We start from the raw sequence: 22,524 nt of genomic DNA on the forward strand, positions 1-22,524 counted from the left end.
CATCCAGCCCTGCAGGACCGCAGGGGGATGAGAGGCTCCCCCTGGCCCCATGCACTTCATCGCCTTCATTTTAACACCATTTTCCACGGCCAGGAGGGTCCTGGCCATGGGGAGGTGCCGGCTGCAGGAGCCCTTATCCAAACCCCATGTCCATCTGTCCCCCCCCCCACCCAGCACGCCCTCTCCCGCTCGATACAGTATTTAAAACTTTTAATATAAAGGTAAGTTCATTATTCTCGATCCTGAGAAACATTTCGTCCGTTTACGGAGCTCTCGCTGTAAACAAAGCACCACAGGCACCAAGCCCACGACGCCCTGGAGCAGGCGTCCCGGGCTGCGGGGCCGGGCGAGGGGCCGAGGAGGTGGCTCCGTGCTCCCCGGGGGGCTGGCGGGGTCATCACCCCAATGGGACCCCCCCCGGCACACCGCTCTCCTTTGGGAGCAAATCCCCCGGGATGGGAATGGCCCCGATGCCAACAGGCAGCTCCTCGAGGAGATAAGGGGGGTAAGAAATGTCCCTGGGGGGTCACAAATGTCCCTGGGGGGACATCCGAGTCCAACCTCGGCGATGCCACCGCTGCCACTGCCTCCTCCTCTCTGCCCCGGTGCCCGGCCGCGCGCTACTCGTTATTAAAAAAAATTAAAATACAGATATCCCAAAGGAAGAAATAACCCCCCCACGAAGTGCCCCGACACTCCTCCCTGCCCACCCCCCCCGCGTTGCTCCCTTGACACAAGGTAAACTTAAAAAAGAAGACGGCTACGGCAGCTCCCGGCCACGCGAGCGCCCGGTCCCCACGGGCACGTCCCCGGGGGTGCCGGTGACACCGGTGCCGGGTCCCGGAGCTCAGAGGGTGCCGTGGCCGCGGGAGCCCAGGGCGAACCAGCCCATCTTCTCCTGCGCCAGGTCGAGGTCCCGCAGGCGGATGCCGACCTCCCCGAGGAGGATGTTCTCCCAAAAGCCTTCCTCGCTCAGCACGCTCAGCCGCAGCTCCCGCTGCTGCAGGTCCCCCCGGGGGACCCCGTCGTAGACCAGCTGGAGGAGGTTGGGGACAAAGCAGGGCAGAACCTCAGCCACCGTCCCCGAAAGCCCCCCCAAGACCTTATCCCCGTCCCCCGTACCATCTCATTGTAGGTGGGGTTGCAGGTTTTTCGGGCCACTTTGGTTTTCCTCTTGGTGGTTTTTTGGGGGTCGGGCAGCAGGTAGGTCTTGACGTAGGGGTCGGGGTCATTGCCGTCCTGGAGGGGCTGCTGCCGGGCACAGCACGGGGCACGCCGTGAGCCCGGCCCCGCCAACAGACCCTGCCCCAGCGCCGCCGGGACGCCGCGCACCTACCAGCCCCCGGATGTGCATCACCATGATGAAGAGCTTGTTGTTCTTGTAGGAGATGGAGAGCTTCACCTCGCCGCCCACCTTCCCCAGGGGACGAGCCCACGTGGCGTCTGGAGAGGAGAAGGGACACGGGAGGGACGTGGGGGGGACACGGGAAGGACACAGGGGGGGTGTATGGTGCACCCCAGCCCACCTACCTGCTGGTTTTGGTGCCGGGCTGGTGCCAGCTGCCTTCTCATCCCTCGGCAGTGGGTGGAAGAAGGTGTAGATGAGGTCGCACTGCGGGGCAAAGAGGGGCCGGTACCGGTGACCACATCCCCCAGCACCCAGGGTGCGCACATGGATGCTTTACGCACCGCATTCGCCCCCTTCCCTCCCAAATTCCTCTCCCCAGCACCCCCATCCCCACCTCCCGGGGTCCCCTCACCTCGGCCACCTCGGGGGCGGCGTGGATGAGGTGCCAGATGTAGCCGTTGAGTTCCTCCTTCCTCCGCTCGGCCACCGCCTCTCCCCGTGACCGGCCGATGACGAACCTGCTGGGGAAGCTGCCGCGCGGCCACGGACCCTCAGCGACCCTGAGGGGGGCATCGGGAGACCCCCTCCCCCGGGTGTAGGGTCTGAGGGGATACCTGGGCAGCAGCGAGGAGGGGAAGAGGAGGCGCAGCTTGTTGTGCAGCTCCTGGAACTCCTCGAAGGTCCGCTGCACGAACACCACCTCGCTCGGGCTCTCCCGCTGCACCTTCACCACGTAGGTCTGCGGGGAGAAGGGGCTGCGAGGCGGGACGGAGACACCGGGACGCCCCGTGCCCACGAGGTTTAGGGGCTCGGGGATGGGGAATTTTTCTCCGCCCGTCCCCTCGGGCTGTCCCCACTCACGTAGCCCTTGCTGGGGTTGAAGACCCTCTCGTGGCGGCAGAGGAAGACGTCGCGGATCCGGCCGGCCGTCTTGATGGTGTGGGTGCGGGGGGCGAAGGAGAGCGTGGGGCGGGCGTCGGAGCCCGTGAACTTCATCTGCGCCAGGTTGTGGATGAAGAAGTTGAGCTTGGTGGCCACGCTGCCCAGGCTGGACTCGATCAACCTGCAACGAGGCCGCGGGCAGGATGGAGAGGCTGGGTCACGGAGCCCACGGGGGCCGTGCCTCCTTCCCGGGGGTCTCGCCATCACCCCCCCCCCCACACACCCCGTCACCCACCCGTGTCCCGTACCTGGTGAAGTAGGTGGTGGCGTCGGCATCGGTGTCCTGCGGCCTCAGGGCATCGTAGACGTACTTGAGGTCCTCCAGGTCGGAGAGCTCGGGGATGCCACAGGACAGCATCTGGGCAGCGAGGCGGGGGTGAGGACGGGCGGGGGGACGGGGACGCGGCCCCTCCGAGCCACCCCGTCCCCGTTTTGAGGGGCAGCGAGCGGCCCCCAGGGTCTCACCAGCCCCAGCAGGTTGAGGAAGAGGTGGGTGTGCTTGCGGATCAGGTTGTAAGCCTGGCAGCACAGGTCGACGAAGTCGTGGAAGCGGCTGGAGGGCTTGTCCCCGCCGTTGATGACGTACGCCATGTCCGAGGTGAAGACAAACGGGGCCCGGTCCCTGCGTGGGGGCAAAAAGGGGCAGAAAGTGAGCACGGGGGGTCACAAGGAGAGGGGCTGCACCCCCAAAACCCGGGCGGACCCCACAGCCGAAGAAGCATCGCGGCCCCAAGTGCGCAATCCCAGCGAGGGGGGGGGGGGGGGGACGCTTCCCACACCTCTTGATGTTGCCGAACATCTGCGCGTGGCCCAGGAACCTGCCGAAATCGATGTGGAACATGTGGCCGGTGGTCTTGAGCATGATGTTGTCGTTGTGCCGGTCGCAGATCCCCAGCACGTAGGTGGCCACGCAGCAGCCGGCGCAGGAGTAGATGAAGTTCTCCACGGCCTGGAGAGGGGATGGAGAAAGGCCCGGTGGCCCCCAGGTGGGTTTTGGTGGCCCCCAGGTGGGTTTTGGTGGCCACCACGCTGGAAAGTGACATGTCTTGTCCCCAAGGAGGGGGACATGAGGAGCAGGGACCCTGCCGGGCTCCTCCTCACCTTCTCGTACTCGTCCTCCTCGGGGTTGTGTTTCTGCAGCCAGTCTGCCAGCGGCCGGTCCTTGAAGGAGCCCGTCACGCCGTGCTCCACCTGGATTTTGCGGAGGGTCTCGGCGTTGGGGATCATCTCCACCATGCCTGGCGGCCGGGACAGCAGGGTGAGACCCGTCCTTCCCCCACAGGGGGGGAGGGCACCGAGACCCCAGCCCCATTTTGCCACCACCAACCCCGCTGCCCACATTCCACAGAGTTTCTACAAACGCCTGTAGGAACCAAACACGGTCCTACAGACGGGTTGTAGGATCAAACCCCATGGCTGGTGGCTCACAGCGACCCGCGGTGGTTTCTCCCTGGGGAGCCCCAGGACCCCCCTATGCCATCTCCAACCCCACAGCGTCACAACCCAGGGACCAACGCCCCCGGGGGGATGCCCCGACACCCCAATACCTCGTCCTCGGCCCGTGGAGAAGCAGCGGAAGATGACCATGCGCATGTCCAGCCCCTCCTGCACCCAGATCTTGTTCATGATGCGGATCATCTGCAGCGTCAGCATGTCCTGCCGCAGGTCGTCGCCGCACTGCGAGCCCCCCGGGGGGGAGCGACCAGAGCAAGGGGGAGCGTCAGGAGCAGGCTGCCCACGGTTTTGGGGTCGCGGTGCCCCCGCTTCGGACACCCGACAGACGACGAGCTCACCTTGAAGATGACCCGGATATTTTCCCCCAGGGGGTCGACGTTCTGGAAGGAGAGCTTCAGGGGGACGGCGTTGGAGTTGAAATAGGAGCAGTCCTGCCGCCGGGGAAGGGAAGCAAAAACCCCATCAGAGCCGGCCGGGCCCTGCTTGGTGACGGCACCCCCGGCACCAGCACTCACCCGGGGCACGATCCCCTTCACCAGCAGGCTGGGGCTGAGCGGCAGCCGGCACGACCCGTTGGCCTTGAAGAACTGCTTCACCTCCTCCAGCCCCTCGCGGAGGATGCCCTGCGGGGGGGACACGAGGGGGCTGAGACCCCGCCGGACCCCGTAAACCCCTCGACCACCCCATAACTCACCTGGCGAGCAGACGGCGCGGCGTCTCGCACTTGCTGGGCCAGCCTGGCCAAGGTGTTGACCAGCAGGCACTGCCGGTCGAATTCCTCCCGCAGCCCCTTCCCGCAGCAGCACAGCAGAGCCGCCAGCAGGTACTGGTAGCGGATGCTGAACTGGGAATCCTTCAGCCCGTCCTTCAGCAGCCTGCCCGCGGCGCAGAAGCAGGGGGTCAGGCTCGCCACGGGTACCCCCCCAGTTGCCCCTGGCCACCCCCCGAACTCACCAGAAGAAGTAGTGGGTGATTTTCAGGTCGCAGATGGCCCGCTTCATCAGGAAGCGCACCAACGGGCTGTCCAGGTAGCACTCGTACTTTAGGGCCTGGATGAGGGGGAGAGGGGATGCTTTTGGGGTACAACAGGACCAGCGCACACCCCCTGCTGTGTTCTGGTCGCAGTGTGTGCCCCTCGCTGCATCCCCACCCCGGCATGTGTAGTGCAGCGCATCCCCATCCCAGTACACATCCCATACAACATCCCCATCTGGGACTCATCCAAAATAGCATCTCTGTCCCAGCAAACATCCCAAACAGCATCCCCCTCCCGGCACACACCTGCACCAGCTGGGGCAGGTAGTCCAGCAGCTCCGTGTCGGAGATGGAGTCGATCCACTGCACGGCCGTCCTCCTCACCTCCTGATCGGGGAACCTGCGGCCAGGGACAGCGTGTCCCCACGGGACCCCGCTCCCCCCACACCAAACTCCCAACCGCGCGCAGCGCCCCGTGCCCGTCTGACGGCGACTCACGTGGCGTGCAGGAGCCCCAGGGCGTCCTGGTGGCTCATGCAGCTCCACTGGCCCAGCAGGGCGTAGATGTCGGGCAGGCAGGCCCACTCCCAGCTGGGCGCGCTGGCCAGCAGCATGGGCAGCGCGCCGGGCGCCGCGTGGCAGTAGTAGCGCTTCTCCCACAGCCGCTTGCGGTCGGCGTCTGTCAACCTGCACGGGGATGGCATGGGGTTGGGGACAGGGTGCCCTGTCACCCCCGGCACGCACGGGGTTGGGGAGGCACTGATAAAGCCCTCGGGAGGAGGGGAAGGGGAGCAGGATGCTGCTGGCATCCTCTGTGAGATGGTGATCCAGGAGCGCCCATGCGTGGGGTGAGCGAGCACCCACAGGACCCCCCCAAGTCACTCCGTTGGGGGTTTTATGAACAGGATTGGCCCTGCTGCTGGGTCCTGGTGGTGTGGCCGATGGGGAGGGCACGTCCAGCACCAGTGCTGAGCTCCGGGGAGCCAGGCACAGCTGCTGACACCCGATCCTCCCCGTTTAGAGCCAGCAGGGGCTGGGCAGCTGTCTCCCTGCTGGGGGGACACCACCGGAGCAGCCACGCTCAGCCCCCATCCCCGGCTGCTTTCCTGGCAGGATCAGGCCCCCCAAACGCCCCCCGTGCATGCCAGTGCTGGGGGGAGCTCAGCAAAACCCCCCCTCCTTGAGCAGGATGATGCTGAGCCCCCCCCCTGCTCACCAGTAGAGCGATTTCTTCTGCATGGCCTCTCGCAGCCTGCGCTGATCCTCCTCGCCCAGGCTGCCGAATTCGTACCTGGGGCTGACCTCGGCCGCCAGCGGGCTCGTGAACTTCACGTCGAAGGCAGAGGTGGGGAAATCGATCTGGGATGGAGGCGGGAGGGTGAGCGGGGGCTCGGTTCCCCCCCCCCCCCAAACCCCCCGGCACCGTGCCACCGGCACCCACCTGCAGGATGACGCTGTCGGGCTGGTTGAAATTAGGGGCGCTCGACCTGGCCCTGGAGTTGTCCTGGGTCGCCGGCCACAAGCCCAAAAGCTTTCGCCCGCAGGTCAGGACCCTGGAGGAGTTAAAAAAAAAAATAAATAAATAAAAATAAGGTGGGGGGGGGGCTGAGGGTGCCGCTTTGGGGAGGTAACGGGGAGCGGCGCTGCACCCTTGGGTGCCCCACGCACTGCCTGAAGTTGAAGAGCGGGGTGGTGACCCAGCCCAACGCCTCGGGGACCCGCCGCTGCTTGTTGGTGTCCGAGGAGCTCCCCGGGGGGGGCACGGGCACGGCGAAGAGCGTGACGCTGAGCAGCGTCTCCCGCGGCAGCCGGTTCACCTGGACGGGGAAGCAGATCCTGCAAGAGAGCAGGCGGAGGCTCAGTGCTGCCAGCGGCCCCCCCCCCACACCTCAAGATGCCAAAAAAGAGCCCCAAAACCCCCCCACACTGCTGGCAGCGGGGGTGCCACGTGCCCCCGGCGCAGCACCGAGGCCCCACGTCATGGGCAAGCCCCCCCGGGGTCAGGGCCAGCCGGCTGCTTCTGCGCCCTGGGAAGGTGACCGAGGGATTGGGGGGGTCCCCCCCACACTGACCTCGTCCCGGCTGCTCCCTGGGGGTCCCTGGGGGTCCCCGGGGTTGAGGCTCCTCTCCGGGGCACCAGCTACATCCTGCCCGTGGGGTGGGCAGGAGGCAGGGAGGGGGGCGGCACGGCCCCGCTCGTGTCCTTCGGGGGCACAGGCGCCTTCTAAAATTATCCCCAGCCCGTCCCCCCCCCTCCTTCCCCGGGACCCGGTGGATGCCAGGGCTCGGCACGGCCTCCCTGCCTGCTGCCGGGGCTATTTTGGGAGCAGATCCCCTTTCTTGGGTGCAAACAAGCGGCGTGGCCGGCGCCGGGGAGGGGTGGGGGGCAGCGTTATTCCTGGGGATGACACAAGAGCTTCCGAAACCCGAAATACAGAGGGCACAGCGAGAAGGAGGAGGAGGAGGAGGAGGAAGAAGCAGCGTGGCTGGGGACCACCCGTGCCCACCCTGCGGCCGGGGGGGGGCTGCCTTACTGCTGGTCCCATATGATGAGGTGGAAGAGGTACTTGTAGACGTGCGCCTTCCTGGTGTGCAGCGGGCTGCACAGCTCCTTGCCGCCGTGCGTGAGGGAGCAGGAGAGGTAGAAATCTTCGTAGCTGCAAGGGGGGCAGAGGGGCCGTGAGCGGGGGGGGGGGGAGCCCTGCGGGTTGCTCGGGCTTCACCCCACAAAGGGGAAAACCCCATAACAGCGGGGTGAGGAGGAGGAAGGCGATGCCCGGGGGTGCAATGAAGGCTCGGAGCCCTCCCCGCTGCCAGCCGTGCCCCAAGGCAGCCCCTGCATGGCTTTGAGCAGGGGAAGGGGGGCGCAAAGCCAGCAGCCCCCCACCCTCCCATCCCCATCCCTGTCCCCATATGCCACGGCGCATACCGGCACACGGGGGGCTGCTGGGGAGGTTGTTTTTTTTTTTGGGGGGGGGTCCTGCCATGTGGCAGGTGCCGAGCAACAATCCGGGGAGGGCTGCGGGGCGCAGGAGGTCAGGGGGATGCCGGCATTTCCCAGGCTACGGGCTTTGTTCGGAGCCAGTCAGCAGGGGGAATGCATTAAGGACGGGACAAAAGCGAGGGGTCCCCGGCGGGGTGGCTGCTGCCGCTGTCGCCGCTGCCTCGCACGCCCTCCCCGCGGTGGGCTCCCGCCGCCCGCCGGGACCCCCGCCGTCCCCCCACCCGGCACGGCGGCACCTAACAAAGGAGCCCCCGCGGCACCGGGGCCATCTGTCACCTCATGGAGCTCTTGGGAGCGATGCTGCAACCCCGAGGCTTTGCGGGGTTGGGGTGGCAACCCCGTGCGCCCCCCACCCCGTGCGCCCCCAGGCTCGCGGTCCTGCATTTTGGGGAGGTTTGGGGTGGGTTTGCTGTTACGTGGGGTATTTGGGACGCGCTTTTTACAGCGGTTTAGGGGAGGGATGCCCTGCTAAAGGGTCACCAATGCAGTGCCGAGCCCGTGGTGGGTTTCTCTCCTCCCCTACCTGGCAGCCCAGGTGATGGGGATGCGGTGGGTGGCGTAGACGGTGAAGGAGAGCGGGCAGGAGAGCAGGCAGGCCTCCTGCACCACGCCGTGCTCCCGGCTCCCCGGCGTGGCCGTCTGGAAATCGGCGTTGAAGGTGCTGCAGTAGAGCCCCACCAGGTCGAGGATGGCGGCCGTCAGGCTCTCCACGATCCTCTCTGCAGGGGAGGCAGGACAGGGCTGACGCGGGGCTGCCCCGCACCCTTGGGGTCCCCCGGGGATGTTGGGGGGACCCCGGGCACGTCCCCTCCTCTGGGGCGCAGGGGGGGATTTGAGGCTTCCCGATTTGTTGGGTTCATGGGGAGGAACAACGGGCACGGCCTCAAAAGCCTCGTTTCTTAAAAAAAAAATGGTCTCAAACGCATTTTTTTTTTTTGGCCGTAACACTCGCGGAGGAGGAGGGGTTTGGGGATGAAAAGCACCGGGAACCCCAGCCCAGAAGGGGAGGAGGAGAATTGAAATACCTCGATTTTCCCTCTTGGCCAGGACATTTGGATCCTGTTGAGGAAAAAAAAAAAAAAAGAAAAGAAAAGAAAAGAAAGAAAGAAAGAAAGGAAGGAAGGAACCACGAGGGCAATGGCAGGAGGAGCCCCGCGCGTGGCCGCGGCTGGGAGCAGCTCCGTGGGCCCGGCTGCTGCCACGGGCAGGGCAAGCAGCTGCCTGCGCCCAGCTATTGAGGAACTTTCCACGTGGTGCAGCGGGAAGGAAGGGAGGATGGTTTGGATGTGTTGTTTATTTTCTTTTTTTTTTTTTTCCCCTCCCTTTGCGCCCCCCCTGCCCTTACCTTCTGGATTTTGGGCTGCATGCGGGAAGGGCAGGGGGGCATCTGGTTGAGGGCGGCGGTGATCTCCTGGGACTCGACGGCGGCCAGGGCGTTGCAGATGGCCATGACCGACTGGATCACTCGCTCTGCCTTCAGAGGGAAGTCTCCCTGCGGGCAGGGGGAGGCTGAGCAGAGCCCCGGGCTCAGAGCCAGGGCAAAGCTCTGCCCTCGGGGAGCCGGCAGCAAGCGGGGCAGGGGATGGGGAGCGGCGTCTGCACCCTCTTGTGCCCCAAGAAACCACCAAGAAGAGGAATAAATGCTGTCCTGAGCCTCCACGGCAGCTCCCCAGCCCACCACGCAGCTGCCACGTGAAGGTTTTCCCTCCTTTCCCCTCCTCTGATGCAGACTTGGAGCCCCATCGTGATCATAAAAAAGTCTGCAGCAAATGTCTGCTGCGCTCCCCGGGAATACGGGAGCCCTTTTTTTTAGGGTGATGCTGTCCCCTCGGGTATAGGCAGCCCCTTGGGGTGCGGGGACGGGACGGGACAAGGTGGATCTGTGCAGGAACACGTGGAGATGCTCGGAGGAATGGAAAGGTCGGGGCTCCCCGGGGAGGAGAGGCTGCTTGGAGCCTCCAGCAGGAAAATCCGGCACCGTGGGCACGCGCCGGAGCCAGGCTGTGCCAAAACCAGCCTCCTTCCAGGGAGGGTACGGGAAGGGCAGGGCTGTCCCGGTGCCACCCGGCGCTCCCCCAAGGCCCAGCAGCCCCCTAAAGGCTCACCTCGGCCGCCAGGAAAGCATCCACCTCGTTGTGGAAGGTGTCGAAGAGGAGACTCAGCGCCTGCCTGCGGATGCGGAGAGCGGAGCTCAGCCCCGATGGGGAGGGTGCCCGGCACAGGGGGCTGCGCTCGCCCCGCGCCCCCTTTACCTGCTGATGGTCTGCTTGATGGGCCTCTCCTGCAGGTGGATGTAGTGGTTGAGGGTGGAGGGGCTCTGGTCGTCGTTGGCCTGCAGGAGGAGAGAGGTGGAGGTGGGTGCCCCCCCTACAAACCCTCCTGCCCCTCTCCCCGCCGTGGGTTCCCTCTAAGCGGCTGGATACGGGGCTGGGGGCTCGAGCCCTGGAGGTTACACCCAGCTGGGAGCTGGCTTTGCCAAACCCTAAGCATCTCCCAGCCAAAGCATCTCCCCAGGGCAGGGTCCTGGGGCAGGTGGGGAGGGCGATCCCCCCGCGGGCACCCACCGTGCGGGCCAGGTCGCTGCGCACAGCCTTCCTCCTCATCAGCTGCAGGCGGATGTCGATGTCAAATTTCCTGCAGTGCTGGATGTACTCGTGGCTCCCCAGCGCGTGCTTGCTGCAGGGGCACAGACAACGGGCTCAGCACGAGGCCCCTCTCCACCAGGTCCAGGCTGGGGGCAAAAATCCCCCCCCCACTAAAGCAGCCCCGTGCTAAATCCCTGCGGCCAGGCCCAGTGCTGGCTGGGGTTTGGCCGTGCTTTTGCCTGCAAAACATTTCGCTGGGGTGCAAGTGCTTGCAAAGCCCGAAGAATAAATTTTTGGTTTTCCTCCTTCCCCTGCATCCTTCACAAAAGGCCCTGCTGGTGCAAAAAGGAGCGGGCACGGAGGAGCCCGGCAGCAGCAGGGGGAAAACCCGGCACTGGGGGGCTTCTGCAGCAGGGGAAAGCCCCCGACCAGAGCCTGCGGGGCTCACCACATTGCCCCAATTTCCTTGCCAGCTTGGGAAGAGAACGAGCCAATTCAGCCGGGCACGGTGCCGCAGTGAGGGCGGCCCATCTGCAGGCTCAATGGCAGGATGCAGGGGGGGCCGCCAGGGGCACCCCCAGGGGACGGGGACGCGGAGCTGGATGGGTGCGTGGCTGCTGGTGCTGGGTCCTGCCCTGCTGCATGCAGGAAGCCTGGCCCTTGGGCAGCACCAGGCCCTTATTACCATGGGGTCGGTGTCCTGCGCACCCTGCCTCGGGCTGCAAATGTCCCCTGGGGTGCCCTGCTCTGTCCCCTGGGGTGCCCTGCTTTGTCCCCCGGTGTGCCCTGCCCCGTCCAGCCTTCTCCCTGCACCTCGCACGTGCCAAGTGGTGGAAAGCAGCGGCAGCTCGGGCTGCTTTGGAGAGCTCGAGCGCCCGAGCGGCTCGGCACGGAGAGTTTTGGCACTTCCAGCACCTCCTCCGCTGGGGGAAGATGTGGAGAGAAAAGACGGGCGACAAAAGGGCTTTATTTCCCAGGGCTTTCTCAAAGGTCCTTTGAGGGCCCCGGGAGATACGGGAGCTGCTCGCTGGGGACAGGCTGTCCCTTTCCCAAACGGAGAAGTTAGGCAAAACCGAGGGGATTTGCCCCAAATCGTGCGGGAATCCTGCACAGAACCCAGGACGGGCGTGCAGCCCTGACTGGCGGCCTGAGCCAGCCTCCATCCTCGAAAGCCCTGGCTCCCTCTCCAAAAATTGATGCCGAGGAGCTGCACCACAACGCGGCTCTGGGCTGGGGCCGGTCCCGTTTTTCCAGCGGGGGCTGTTTCTCGTTAAGGCTCGTTCCGGCAAACATCTTTTTGCTGACACCGGCAGCGTTTGCAGGAGGAAAGAAAGCAACGAGTGAAGCCCAGCGGGTACCCAGGGGACGGGGGGGGGGTCCCCGCAGCCCCCCAGCAGAGGGACAGATGGATGGAACTGCTGCTGTGCCTGGGGCTGGGGGAGCAGCCCCGCTGCGCCCATGCACGCACGTCCTGGGCTCAGCCCCGGGGCTGTGCAGGCTCATCCCGAGCCGAGCAATTCCCAGTTGCTCCCTTAGGGCCTGAAACTGGAGCTAGTGGCAAAGCTCCCACGATTTCGAGCAGCAGGGCCAGGCCGTGGGGCCGCTCTCCAGGCAGGGCTGGCGGCGGGGAGGTGCCGGGAGGGACGGCGTGCGCCCCTGCGTGCGTGGCTGCCGCTGCCTCCACGCGGCGCCTCGCTCGGGACGGAGCTTTTCCCCGGCCAGCAGAGCCAAAATCACAGCCTTGGTGGGAGCCGCAAGCCCCCAAGCAAGGGCTCTGCACGAATTTAAGGAAGGGAAACCTGTCCCCTTTCTCCCCGCTTTGCAGATCGGAACGTTTCTGAGGCTCTGAACCATCCCCGGTCCCCGCTGCCTCCCCCTGGAAATGGCTTTTTCCAGCTCCCGCAATTTAAAAAACAGCCCCGGGGGAAGCTGGGCTGCTGCCGGAGCTCGGTGACACGGCCGTTATTAATGCTCTCCCAAAGAGCTTTTTTGGCAGCTCCCGGGAGGGAAGGATGCTCCCGGCACGCTGCTTTTGGCGAGAGCCCCGCGGGGGCTGGGGAGGCAGGGAGGGACCCGGGCCCCCCGTCGCATCCATCGCGCCTGCGCGTGAGCGGCGCCGTCCCTGCGTCCCCCCCACACCCCCCCGGCACTCACTTTTGCAAGAATTCCTCCAAGCCGCAGAGCTTGAGCACGAAATCCTCGACGTCGACGGCGTGCAGCTCATCGTGCGTGTAGCACAGCGTCTGGTAGATCAGCAGGTCCACGGTGGACGAGCCTGCGGGGACAGCGAGCGGCGGTGAGCCCCACGTGCAACGGGAGAACTCCCCAAAAATCCCTCCCCCAGGCATCGCTCGGGGCCGATCCTGCCTCGCAGCCCCCCTGAGGGACACTCACAGTCGCAGGTGAAGGTGAGGGGCTCCCGCAGGCTGTCGCACACCACCGTCACCTTCAGGCTGACGCCGTGCCCCAAGTGCTCGGGGCTGAGGCTGACGGAGCTCCACACGAAGCCGCTCAGGGAATAATCCTGGGTGCTGGGGCCGGACCGCAGCCTGCGGGCAGGGGCAGGATGAGAGCTGCTGCCCGCCTTCGTGTCCTCCCCCCTCCAAACGCCTCCGCCCGGGGGCATTTCGCCGCCTGCCCTCGCCGGGGCGCGGAGCCCGACGCCCCCCAAGCAGGGGTTTGGGGGCGCACCGAGGGGTGCAGGGACGGCTTGGGTACGGTGGTACTCACACGTCCAGCATGTGGCAGAAAGCAGCCACCTCCTCGTCCCGCTCCTCCGACACCTCGAAGAGCTCGTAGCCGTTGGCTAAGGAGTGTGGCCGGGGGGCAACCTGCGGGGGGCAACCGTCGGTGGCACCCCGGGGGCTCCCTGCCTTCCCCCTGCACCCCGCCTCGCTCCTCCGTGACCGTGCAGGGGATCATTGCCTCGTGATCGTTGCATCTGAGGATGCTGAGGGATGGAGGGAGCGTCCCCAAGCCCCCAGGGTGCCGCGGCAGAGCCCTGCCCGCGCCTGGTGCCAGGCTCCCCCCCGCGCACATGGGGGTCCCCGAGCCTCCGCGGCTCCTCTGCGGCGAACAATGGCCCCACTGTCAGGGCAATTAACCCAGCCAGCAGCCAACGGGAGAGAGAGAAAGGCAGAGACCACGGCAGCCACTAAAAACAATTTTAATGCCCTTTTATAATTGGGTTCTGGCAGCGAGAAAGCCGAGGGCGCCTCACACCGCCCCCGCCAGCGGTGCCCGGCTGCGGCGCTCGCCCACCGAGGGAGGAGGGGGACCAGGAGGGGCTGCGAGAGCAGGACACGAGCCCGCTGCAGCCCCCCTGAAACCCCAAATATTCATGTGCTGGGCTGCTGGGGGCGCGGAGGGGCTGGGAGCAAGGCGAGGAGGTTGGACACGGCAAAGCCACGGGGCGCGAGAGCCAGCGGGCACCCACGGCTCCCTCCGCACCCCACCTTCACCGCCCCACTTCCAGCTCCCCCCAGCGCTTTGCCTCCATCCCTCCCGCCCTCAAAAGCGGGGAGTAAAATCCTCTTACCGGGTCGACGGAGATCCTACGGTTTTTGTTGGGGGCCAGATTCTTCCTGTTGCCGAAGCGGGAGACGTAGGTGCGCGGGGGCACCTGGGGGGGCATGGTCTTGCTCCTTGCCACCGGCTTGCCGCTCGACTCCTTCTCGAAGATGCTCCTGCCTTCCTTCCAGCCCCGGGAGGCTTCCCGCAGCACCTGCGACTCGTAGGTGGACTTCAGGTTGAGGCAGGTGATGGCGTCGTTGATGCCCTCGTAGTCGGCGAGGCCGTAGGGGTCCTCCTCGGAGATGCGCCGGGCGAGCAGCTTGCCGTGCGCCCGCTCCTGCGAGAACATGTTGATGTCCCTGGGCTGGGGGGCTTTGGAGGACGGCGGGGACCCCTTCCCCGGGCGCCGGCTGCCCTCGGGGGGGCTCCAGATGGAGTGCCGGGGGGGCAGCGGGGGCGGCGAGAGCTTTTTGGGGGAACCTTCCCCGCCGTCGGGGGGCGAGGTGCCGTTGAGGGGCTCCCCGAGGAAGTCCCCCCCGGAGCTGTCGAAGATGTACAGGTAGTCCCCGGCCAGCGGAGCCTTCAGCCAGGGCTGGCTATCCGGCCGGGGGGGCGGCCCGGGAGGGGGCCGGGGGGTCGGGGACCCCTCCTGCACCGTCGGGGGGTTGTAGCTGAGCGTGGGGTCGGAGCCGGAGAGGCCCCGTGCCGCTTTGATGCCGGCGCAGCCGTTGGGTTCGGCGGGGTCGTCCCAGGAGATGAGGGGCCGCTCGCCCCGCTGCTTGGCGCGGCTCTCCTCCTTGTCCTTGTCCTTGTCCTGCCGCAGGCGCGACAGCGCGTCGTACTCCATCTGCAGGGCCTCGGCCAGCGCCAGCTCCTTGCGGCTGATGCCCACCGACTCGAGGGATTTCCAGTGCTCCCCATCGCCACGCGTGGCGGACATCTCCGCGCGCCGCCACCGACCCTCTTCTTCCTCCCGCGCTCACAGGGCTTCAGGAGAAGGGCATGCTGCACCGCCGGCCACCTGGGCGGAGGGGAATGGAGAGGGTTAACGGCTCTGCAAGCTCGTCAAGGGCTGGCCCTAACGAGCCTCGCCCTGGGCGTGCACCCAGGGGTCATTTGGGAGCCCCGCTTCGCTTCGCTTGGGAGGGTTGGGGCCGGCAGCGCCCTGAGGTCCGGCCCTTCCTCTCCACGATGAAATGAAGGAAACTGTTCCCCAGCCCCGGGAGCGATGGCTTAAAGAAAGATTTTGCAGCCTCCGGGCAGGCTCTCGGGGCTGCTCGGCCCCCAGCAGCAGCTGCTGGGGCTATTGCTGGATTTCCCCCGAGGACAAAATAAGACACCGAGGGAGGGCGGCGGGGCCAGCGCCGGCATCTGGGGCTGACTCAACCCGCAACCCCAGTGCCCCGCGTTGGCTTCGTGGGGCCCGGCAAGCTGCTGTCGCGTGCCTCGGGCAGGGTTTTGAGCCCCCCTGGTGGTCCTGGGGGATTTGGTGCGAGGAGAAAAGCAGGGCCCCCGCCGGCAGCGCTCGGCCATCAGAAAGGAAAAGTGGAGGGAGAAAAGCAAGGGAGGAAGGAAGGGCGTCTGCGGCCCCTCCTGCCTCGCCTCCCCCGGGGGAGAGGATATTGGGGGAGAGGATTTTCGCTTTGCATCAGCGCAGGCAGCGAGGCGGAACCCCCCCAGCCTGCCCCCAGGGGGTTACCCAGCCCCAAGGCCCCCCCCAAGCTGCTCCCTGCTCACCCCAAAGCCCGCACGGGGCCCTGGGCAGCCCGGAGCAACCACTGCCCACCAGCTCCCACCAGCCCAGAATGCTTCAGAGAATAAAAATCCAAGCTGAAACCCTCCCCGAGGGACCCGACAGGTCCCTCCGAGCCCCTCTCCAAGCCCCCTCTGCCCCAGGGAGGGGCTCGGAGCCGGCTGCCGTCCCCCAGCAGGGATGCTGCGAGCCCCCGGCCTCACACAGCCTCCAAACCCGGCGAGTTTGCAGAACTGAGCCGCAAGCAGCGAGGAGGAAAAGCTTGACTCGAAACCACCTTCCTGGCCCCTGACCAAGGCACACAAACCGCGGTGACCGCGGAGCCGCCGCTCCCTCCCCGCCGTCCGCGCGCCCGGGACCGCTGCCGGGGCTCGCTCAGCGCCGCCAGGCCGGCCCGGAGCTCTCCAAGGAAGGCAATTTCCCCTCCTCTTCCCTTCCTAGCAAAATAAATAGCCAAGTGGATGTTAAACAGAAAAGAGGAGCGAGCCCAAAGCCTCCGGAGACGCTCGGCACTTGACGTCTCTGGAGCTGAGAGGCGGCTGAGGGTTTTCTCGCTCCGGCCAGGGCGCACGAGCCTCCGCGAGGGGAGGATGTGGGGTGCGAGCTGCGAGCCAGAGCCCTCCTCACCCCGACCCCACGCACCCTGCAAGGCTGGGGACACCCTGGTGCCCTGCTTCGAGGTGCAACCACCTCCAGCACCCAGCAGAGCACCCCCGTGGATTGCACCCACGGCAGCCCCGGAGACCCAAAGGGTCCCCCCCGAGCTACGCGGCCCCGAACCTGATGGCTGCTGCTCAGCCCAGCCCTGGCTTTGCCTGCTGCAGGCACGCTTTCTCCCCAAAATTGCAGTTCTGAAGGAAAGGGCTCGACCCTGTGCGCAGGGTTGGTGCCACCGTGCAGGCAAAGGAGGGGGGTGTTGCTGGCAGCCACGGGCTTTTCCCGGAAAAACAGAAATCCCAAAAGCTGGCAATCCTGGGCTGCTGGCAGCCGAACAAAGCAAACGTGCTTTTAACCCAAAAGCAATAAAATAGACCTGAGCTTTTCGTGGCTGACAAAGCTACAAATCCATTCTCGTCTCCAGGAACGGCATCTGCTGGGGTTTGACGCGGAGAAAAGCGGCCCCGAAGCGGCCGGCCCCATCCTGCCCGTATGAAAAACCCCAAAGAGCCGCTGCAGCAGGGCTGAGCCTGGCTCCGCTGTGGGGTTTGGTAAAGGGGCTGGTTGTGTTCCCACCCAACGCCCCCTCGGCCCTCCAGCCTGGTAGAAAAAGGGCACGGGGGGGCTGAGAGCTGCGGATTCAGGGCAGTGCGGGAGCTCCAGGGGCAGGCACCGAATTCGGGAGGCGCAGGCGAGCGGCTCTTTTTTTTTTTTTTTTTTTTTTTCCCCTCTTTGAAACATCCCTGCTGCTCATGCCGGGGCAATCTTCTGACTTTAAATTTCCTGGCACGTGCGCCGGTCACGTCAGCCTCGGGAGAGGCGCTCGGCGTCCCACCTTGCAGGGAAACGCTTCGAGCCCCGGCGCGGCTCCTGCGGCCTCAGCACCGTGCTCGGCGTGGGCAGCCCAGCAGGGAAAAGCCCTTGTCCGCTGCAAACCCGCCCCGGCTTGTGGCTTAACATCGTTTTCTTCCCACTTTCCACCAGCAAAGCCCCAAAAAGGGAGGCTGCAGCCTCGTGGGGAGCCGCACGCGGACACCACATCCCCGGTGCCCCAGCAGGAGCCGCGGCGCTGCCACACGGGGGGCTGCCGGCAGCAAACTGGGGGGGACCCCAAAGCGCAGCAAAGCTCCCCACACTCCTCTCCGGGACCGTCCTCAGGTGCTGAGCACCAAGGAGGAAAAAAAACAAGGCGAAATGCAGCCTCGCATTCCCCGTGCAGCGAGGATGCGCCCACCCCATGCGCCCAGCACCCCGCACACCCTTATAGGATCCCCTCGGGGAGGTGCAGAGGGGTTTGGGGGGCAGCTCTCCCACCTGCACACCCAGAGACCCCGCAGGGTTTATTTTTCCATCACCCAAATAACCCCTTCCACCCACGGCCACCCAGCCGGGCAGAGAAATAGGAACAAACCCTCCCGAAACGCCCGGGGTTTTTCCCCCACCACCTCTTCGTTTCTCAGCCGGTTTGTAGGGCACGGCCGGGCAAACCTGCTCAGCTCTGGGGCCGCTGGATGCTCGGGTGCTTTGGGGTGGCTTTTGGGGTGCACGGCCCCCCCCCCCAGGGCTCTCCTTGTCCCCGGAGCCAGCAGCAGCGGGATGGGGAGGGACAAGGCGCAAAGAGCCAAGCGTTGGGGTGGGAAGAGGGCGAGGGGGACCTGGGGGGGACTGGGGGTGCAGGGGGCACCCGTGGGGTTTGGGGGCAGCTCGGTGCCCCCACGCAGCTGCCCCCCAGCACCTGCTCGGCGTGGGGAGGGCCGGGGGGAGCCGAGCAGAAAATCAAGCTGCGGGATCCCACGCACGGAGACGGGAAGCCAGGGCAAAGAAGGGGCGAGCACCGAGCTCTGCCCGTCCCCCTCTCCCTTCCCCCTCGCCGGCAGCTGCGTGGGGAGCAGATCGAGAGCTCTGCAGCATCTGGGAAGACATCAAACAGCTGGGGGCGAGGAAGGAAAGCACCTCCCCGGCGGTGGGAGCTGGGGGAAGGAGGTTCTGCCTATCGGGGGGAGACGATTCCCACCCGTTTATAACCCCGTGGAGGGAGGAGCAGCCCGGAGAAGGATGAAGCCCCCTCGAGGAGGAGGATAAAGCTGGAGGAGGATGCTCCGGGGTGCCTCAGGGACACGGCTCCTGGCGGTGTCCCCAGCCCCGTGAATTGGGAATTGGGGTTTTTGGGGCCTTGGCATCGCTCTCCCAGCAGTGCAGTGCCCAAGGGAGGCTCGTTGGGTCGGTCCCCAGGTTGTGCTTTGCTAGGGCCAAAGCTCCGGATTTTCTTCCTGGCTTGGAGCTGGAGCTCCAGGAAGGGCATCTGCTCGTAAAGGTCATTTCAAACCGAAACCAAAACCTCGAGCGTTTCACTCCTGGAGCTCAGCACCACCAAAACACCACACCTCAACCCAAAACCCAGTGAAAGGAGCACTCGGACTTCTCCTCTTGCAGCAAAATCGACGCGATTCCCCCCAAACCGATCCCCGCGGGCGCTTCCAAGCCCCTCCAATTTCTTACCCCAGCAGGGATCGGAACTGCGGGAGCCGCTCCCCTTCCACCAAACCCCAACAAATCCCCAGCAGAGCTTTCGAGGAAGAAGTCATCATCCCTCCGAGACGGAGCCAGCCCCTAGCCCACCACCCCAAAGACCCCACACTTCCCCCAGCATCGAGAGTTTTGTTACGGGCACCGAGGCAGCCCCGTGCCACGCACACGGAGCCCAGCAAACGCCTCGCAAGCGCCCAGCGCCGCTGAGCTCCCAACCTGTTCCTCGCAGCTCCTTCCTCCCGAGGCCGCTCGCGCCTCCTATTAATAGGATCCAGCCCTCTCCGAGCCCTCTGGAGGAGGCAGGATGTGAAGCTGTCCCCTGCCAAACGCTCTTCGAGCAGCTTTCGACGCATTTCCACCCTCGGGAGGAAATCCTGCCTGGGGAAGGTGGGTCAGACACGGGACGGGAAAGCCCCCGACGATGTGGGGCAGCCGAAGGAGCCCCCCCAAAGCCCCTCGGGGCACGAGGGGCTGAGCCCAACGCTGGGGACACGCAGCGAGGTGTGAGAGCCACGCAGGGCGCACAGGGGGTGCTGCACCTCACCCAGCACCTGTAGGGCCAGCAGCACAGCGAGGGGGACGCGGGGGCTGCTCGTGGTCGGGCTCCCCGGGGCGCTCGGTTCCTATGCAAATCTCGGCTTCCTGCGCTCTGCACCGCAAGGGGGGTGCCCAGCCCACACGGGGGGGGGCTCGCTGCTGTCCAGCACGGCTCAGGATAACCCCACAGAGCCCGGCAGCGTGAAGCACGGCCCCACAATTCTGCCTTTTCTTTGGCCGACCCCGCTGCACCAGGGGGGCCCGGCAAGCGGCGGCTGCCCCTAACCCCAAATCCTGCGGCGGGGTCACTGCCGCCCCCATCCATCCGCCTGTCCCCACTGCCTCGGGGGCTCGCCCCCACCCAGGAGGTGGGCGCACGGAGGACACGCAGCATCTGGGGTGCACCCAACTCCCCCCGGCGCCCCCCAAATCGGGGGCGCACAGGGCACGGCCACCCCAAAACCCAACCCGCGATGGGAAGCGGCTCCTCGTGCGCCTCAGCTCGGCGGATTTGCATCTCGTGGGAGTCGGGCGAGACTGCAGCCAAGCACCAGGAGGGCCGGGCGTGCAGGGCTCCTTCCCGGCACCCCAAAACGCTGGGGGTTGGCCGGGCGGCGGCTGCTGCAGCTTCTCCCACGCCGCCCAAAATCCGCGGGGCGCAGCCGAGCACCGCACGCACCCTGCAGCAGGAGGGCAGGGCGGCCTCGTGGCTCATCACCCCCCCCTGCCCGGCCCTGCCTGTCTCCTGCCCTCATTTTTTAATTAACTAATTTATTTTTTTATTATTTATAAGGCCGTGCTCCCGAGGCGAGCTGGGGCAGCACCGTGCCGGGGCGGTGAGCCCGGGGAGAAACCGAGCACCCCATTTCGGAGCAGATTCCCCTCGCCCCGCTTGCGCTTTTCCTCTCGGTGTGGGAGGAAACGATTGATTTTTTTATTTATTTTTATATATATATTTTCGGTTTGTGCTGGTTTCACCCCGGCCCGGTTCCCGTGAACAACCAAACCACGTTCGTGCCTGGCTTGGCAGCTGCGCTTGAGCCAACGCGGCTCCCCTCGCTCTGGGGTAAAAGCTCACGGATTTGGTTTTTTTTTTTTGGCTAAATGCTTGTGGGAGTGTTTCGGCATCCCGAGGAGCAGCACACCGAGCCCTGGGCGGGATGAGCTGGCCCTTCCTGGCCGCACAAGTGCAGGATTGTCCCCATCAATGTCCCCATCCCTGTCCCCATCCCCGTCCCCATCCCTGTCCCCATCAATGTCCCCGTCCCCATCCCGGTGGGGGACACTTTGACATCCCGGGCAGCCTGGTGCTGGTCCCCCCCCCCAGCCACTTTCCCTGGCAACTTTGCAACGTGCTGGGGGCCCTTGCACCGCTCTGCACCCCCCCCCTCCCCAAAATCCCCCAAATCTCCCCCCTCCCCGCTCATTTTAAAGCCACGACCCCCCCCGCGCCCCCCACCCCGTTCAGCTGCGACCCCCCCCAAGCTGCCAAAATCCCCGCACTGGAAGCTGAGGGGCAGCACCCAGCACCCTGGATGGGGGGGGGGGGAGATGCGTGCACCCCACAGCACCCAGACACCCCCACAGCACGGCGGGGGGGGCGCAAAAAACCTACAAAAAGGGGGCGAAAACCCGGAACGAGCCGCAAATTGCACCCAAGCGGCCTCCTCCCGCGGCCCCCCCCGGGTTTTTCCTGCACCCCCCCGGTGCTCCCCGTCCCCCCCCGGGTCCCTTCGTTACCTGCTCGGAGCCGTGGCGGTGCCTGGGGGGGGGTAGAGGGGGGGGTCCCGGTGTTTTTTTTTTTGGGGGGGGGGGTCCCGGTGGTGGTTGCGGGAGGAGGGAGCGCGGCGGCGGCTGCGGACAATGGAGGGGGCGCAGCGCGGAGCGGGGCCATCTCCCGGCCACCCGCAGCATTGCACGGGGCTGTGTCCCCCCCCCCCGGGGTTGGGGGGGGGAGAAAAAAATAATTAATTAATAATAAAGAAGGAAAAAAGGCAGCCCCGGCAGCGCACACGCGGCTGCTGAGGGTTCCCAAGGGGGTGTCGTTGGTGTAGGGGGGGGTTTGGGAAGGATGCTGCCCCCCCCCCAAAAAAAATATATTAAAAAAATAAATAAATGCAGCCCCCCAGGCCCAGAAGTGCACCCAGATGCTGGTGGTTCTCCCAAGGATTGTCAGTGTCCAGGGAGTTTGGGAAGGATGCTGCCCCCCCCCCCCAAAAAAAAAAATAAATTCCCCCCAAAATGCAGACCCATCAGCCTGTGGGGGTGTCAGGGATGCAGGGAGGTGGGGAAGGATGCTGCCCTCCCCCCCAAAAAATAAAATAAAATAAAATAAAATAAAATAAAATAAAATAAAATAAAATAAAATAAAATAAAATAAAATAAAATAAAATAAAATAAAATAAAATAAAATAAAAAATAGGGGAGGACTTGGGGCACCCCACAGCCCCTAATGGGGTGGGGGCTCCTCGCCAAGCTGGGGGGGGGCCGCTCGCCCCACCAGGTTAATTAGCTTTGGGGGGGCCCAGCACCCCAAGCCCAGGCTGGTTTGGGTGCCGCCAGCACCCATGGGTGGGCTCGAGGAGACTGGGGGGGTGCAAACACCGGGGGGGTGGTAAGGTCATATAGGGCCGGAGGGGGCTGGGAGAGCAGAGCCCGGATAGCTCAGTCGGTAGAGCATCAGACTTTTAATCTGAGGGTCCAGGGTTCAAGTCCCTGTTCGGGCGGTATGAGTTTTTATTTTTTTCCTCATTTATTTATTTATTTATTTTAATTATTATTATTTTTTTCCCGATTTTTTTCCACCTCTCTTCTTTCTTCCTTTTTTTTTTTCTTTTTTTCTTTTTTTTCCTCTCCCTCTCCCGGCTGTGATCCCCCTGCAAAAGCCTTGATAAGGCCGCCGGGGGATGCTGCGTCTCCCCTCCTCGGCATCCCGGCCGAGCCCCTGGGCAGCAAAACCAAAAAATATTGAGAAAAAAAAAGAGAAAAAAAAAAGAGAGAAAAAAAAAAAGAAAAAAAAAGAGAGAAAAAAAAGAGAAAAAAAAGAGAAAAAAAAAGAGAAAAAAAGAGAAAAAAAAAAGAGGAAAAAAAGAGAAAAAAAAAAAAAAAGAGAAAAAAAAAGAGAAAAAAGAGAAGAAAAAAAAAGAAGAGAAAAAAAAAAAAAAAGGGTGAAGGAGGGAGGGAGACGAGGCCAAAAAGCAGCACCGCCCGAACAGGGACTTGAACC

General features: G+C 64.7%; 1 protein-coding gene across 1 annotated transcript; it reads right to left on the reverse strand.

The window, feature by feature from the left end:
* Window positions 1-721: 721 nt before the first annotated feature.
* Window positions 722-21,083, reverse strand: PIK3C2B (phosphatidylinositol-4-phosphate 3-kinase catalytic subunit type 2 beta). The gene is made up of 33 exons (XM_082778327.1): window positions 21,039-21,083; window positions 13,848-14,843; window positions 13,040-13,140; window positions 12,704-12,858; window positions 12,464-12,584; window positions 10,289-10,400; window positions 9,977-10,056; window positions 9,830-9,893; window positions 9,070-9,216; window positions 8,750-8,783; window positions 8,248-8,443; window positions 7,255-7,377; window positions 6,389-6,556; window positions 6,162-6,273; window positions 5,937-6,079; window positions 5,219-5,407; window positions 5,027-5,120; window positions 4,700-4,794; window positions 4,440-4,620; window positions 4,261-4,368; window positions 4,084-4,176; window positions 3,838-3,967; window positions 3,392-3,528; window positions 3,070-3,239; window positions 2,756-2,912; window positions 2,539-2,648; window positions 2,210-2,411; window positions 1,963-2,087; window positions 1,761-1,878; window positions 1,531-1,612; window positions 1,337-1,443; window positions 1,123-1,251; window positions 722-1,036 (listed from the first exon to the last, which is right to left on the reverse strand). The coding sequence occupies exons 2-33, from the start codon at window positions 14,760-14,762 to the stop codon at window positions 848-850; spliced, it is 4,887 nt and encodes a 1,628-aa protein (XP_082634453.1). The 5' UTR covers window positions 14,763-14,843; window positions 21,039-21,083; the 3' UTR covers window positions 722-847.
* Window positions 21,084-22,524: the final 1,441 nt, after the last annotated feature.

Source organism: Aythya marila (assembly GCF_965140915.1).
Source record: "Aythya marila genome assembly, chromosome: 24".
NCBI lineage: Eukaryota > Metazoa > Chordata > Aves > Anseriformes > Anatidae > Aythya > Aythya marila.

Bases quoted from the DNA above. Each gene is read 5' to 3' on its own strand.
- PIK3C2B (XM_082778327.1), bottom strand. From the start codon at position 14,762: ATGTCCGCCACGCGTGGCGATGGGGAGCACTGGAAATCCCTCGAGTCG. The intron at 2,412-2,538 runs GTACGGGACACG...GCCTCGTTGCAG, and splicing joins GCCACCACCTACTTCACCAG to GTTGATCGAGTCCAGCCTGG. The intron at 1,252-1,336 runs GTAGGTGCGCGG...TGTGCCCGGCAG, and splicing joins TGATGCACATCCGGGGGCTG to CAGCCCCTCCAGGACGGCAA.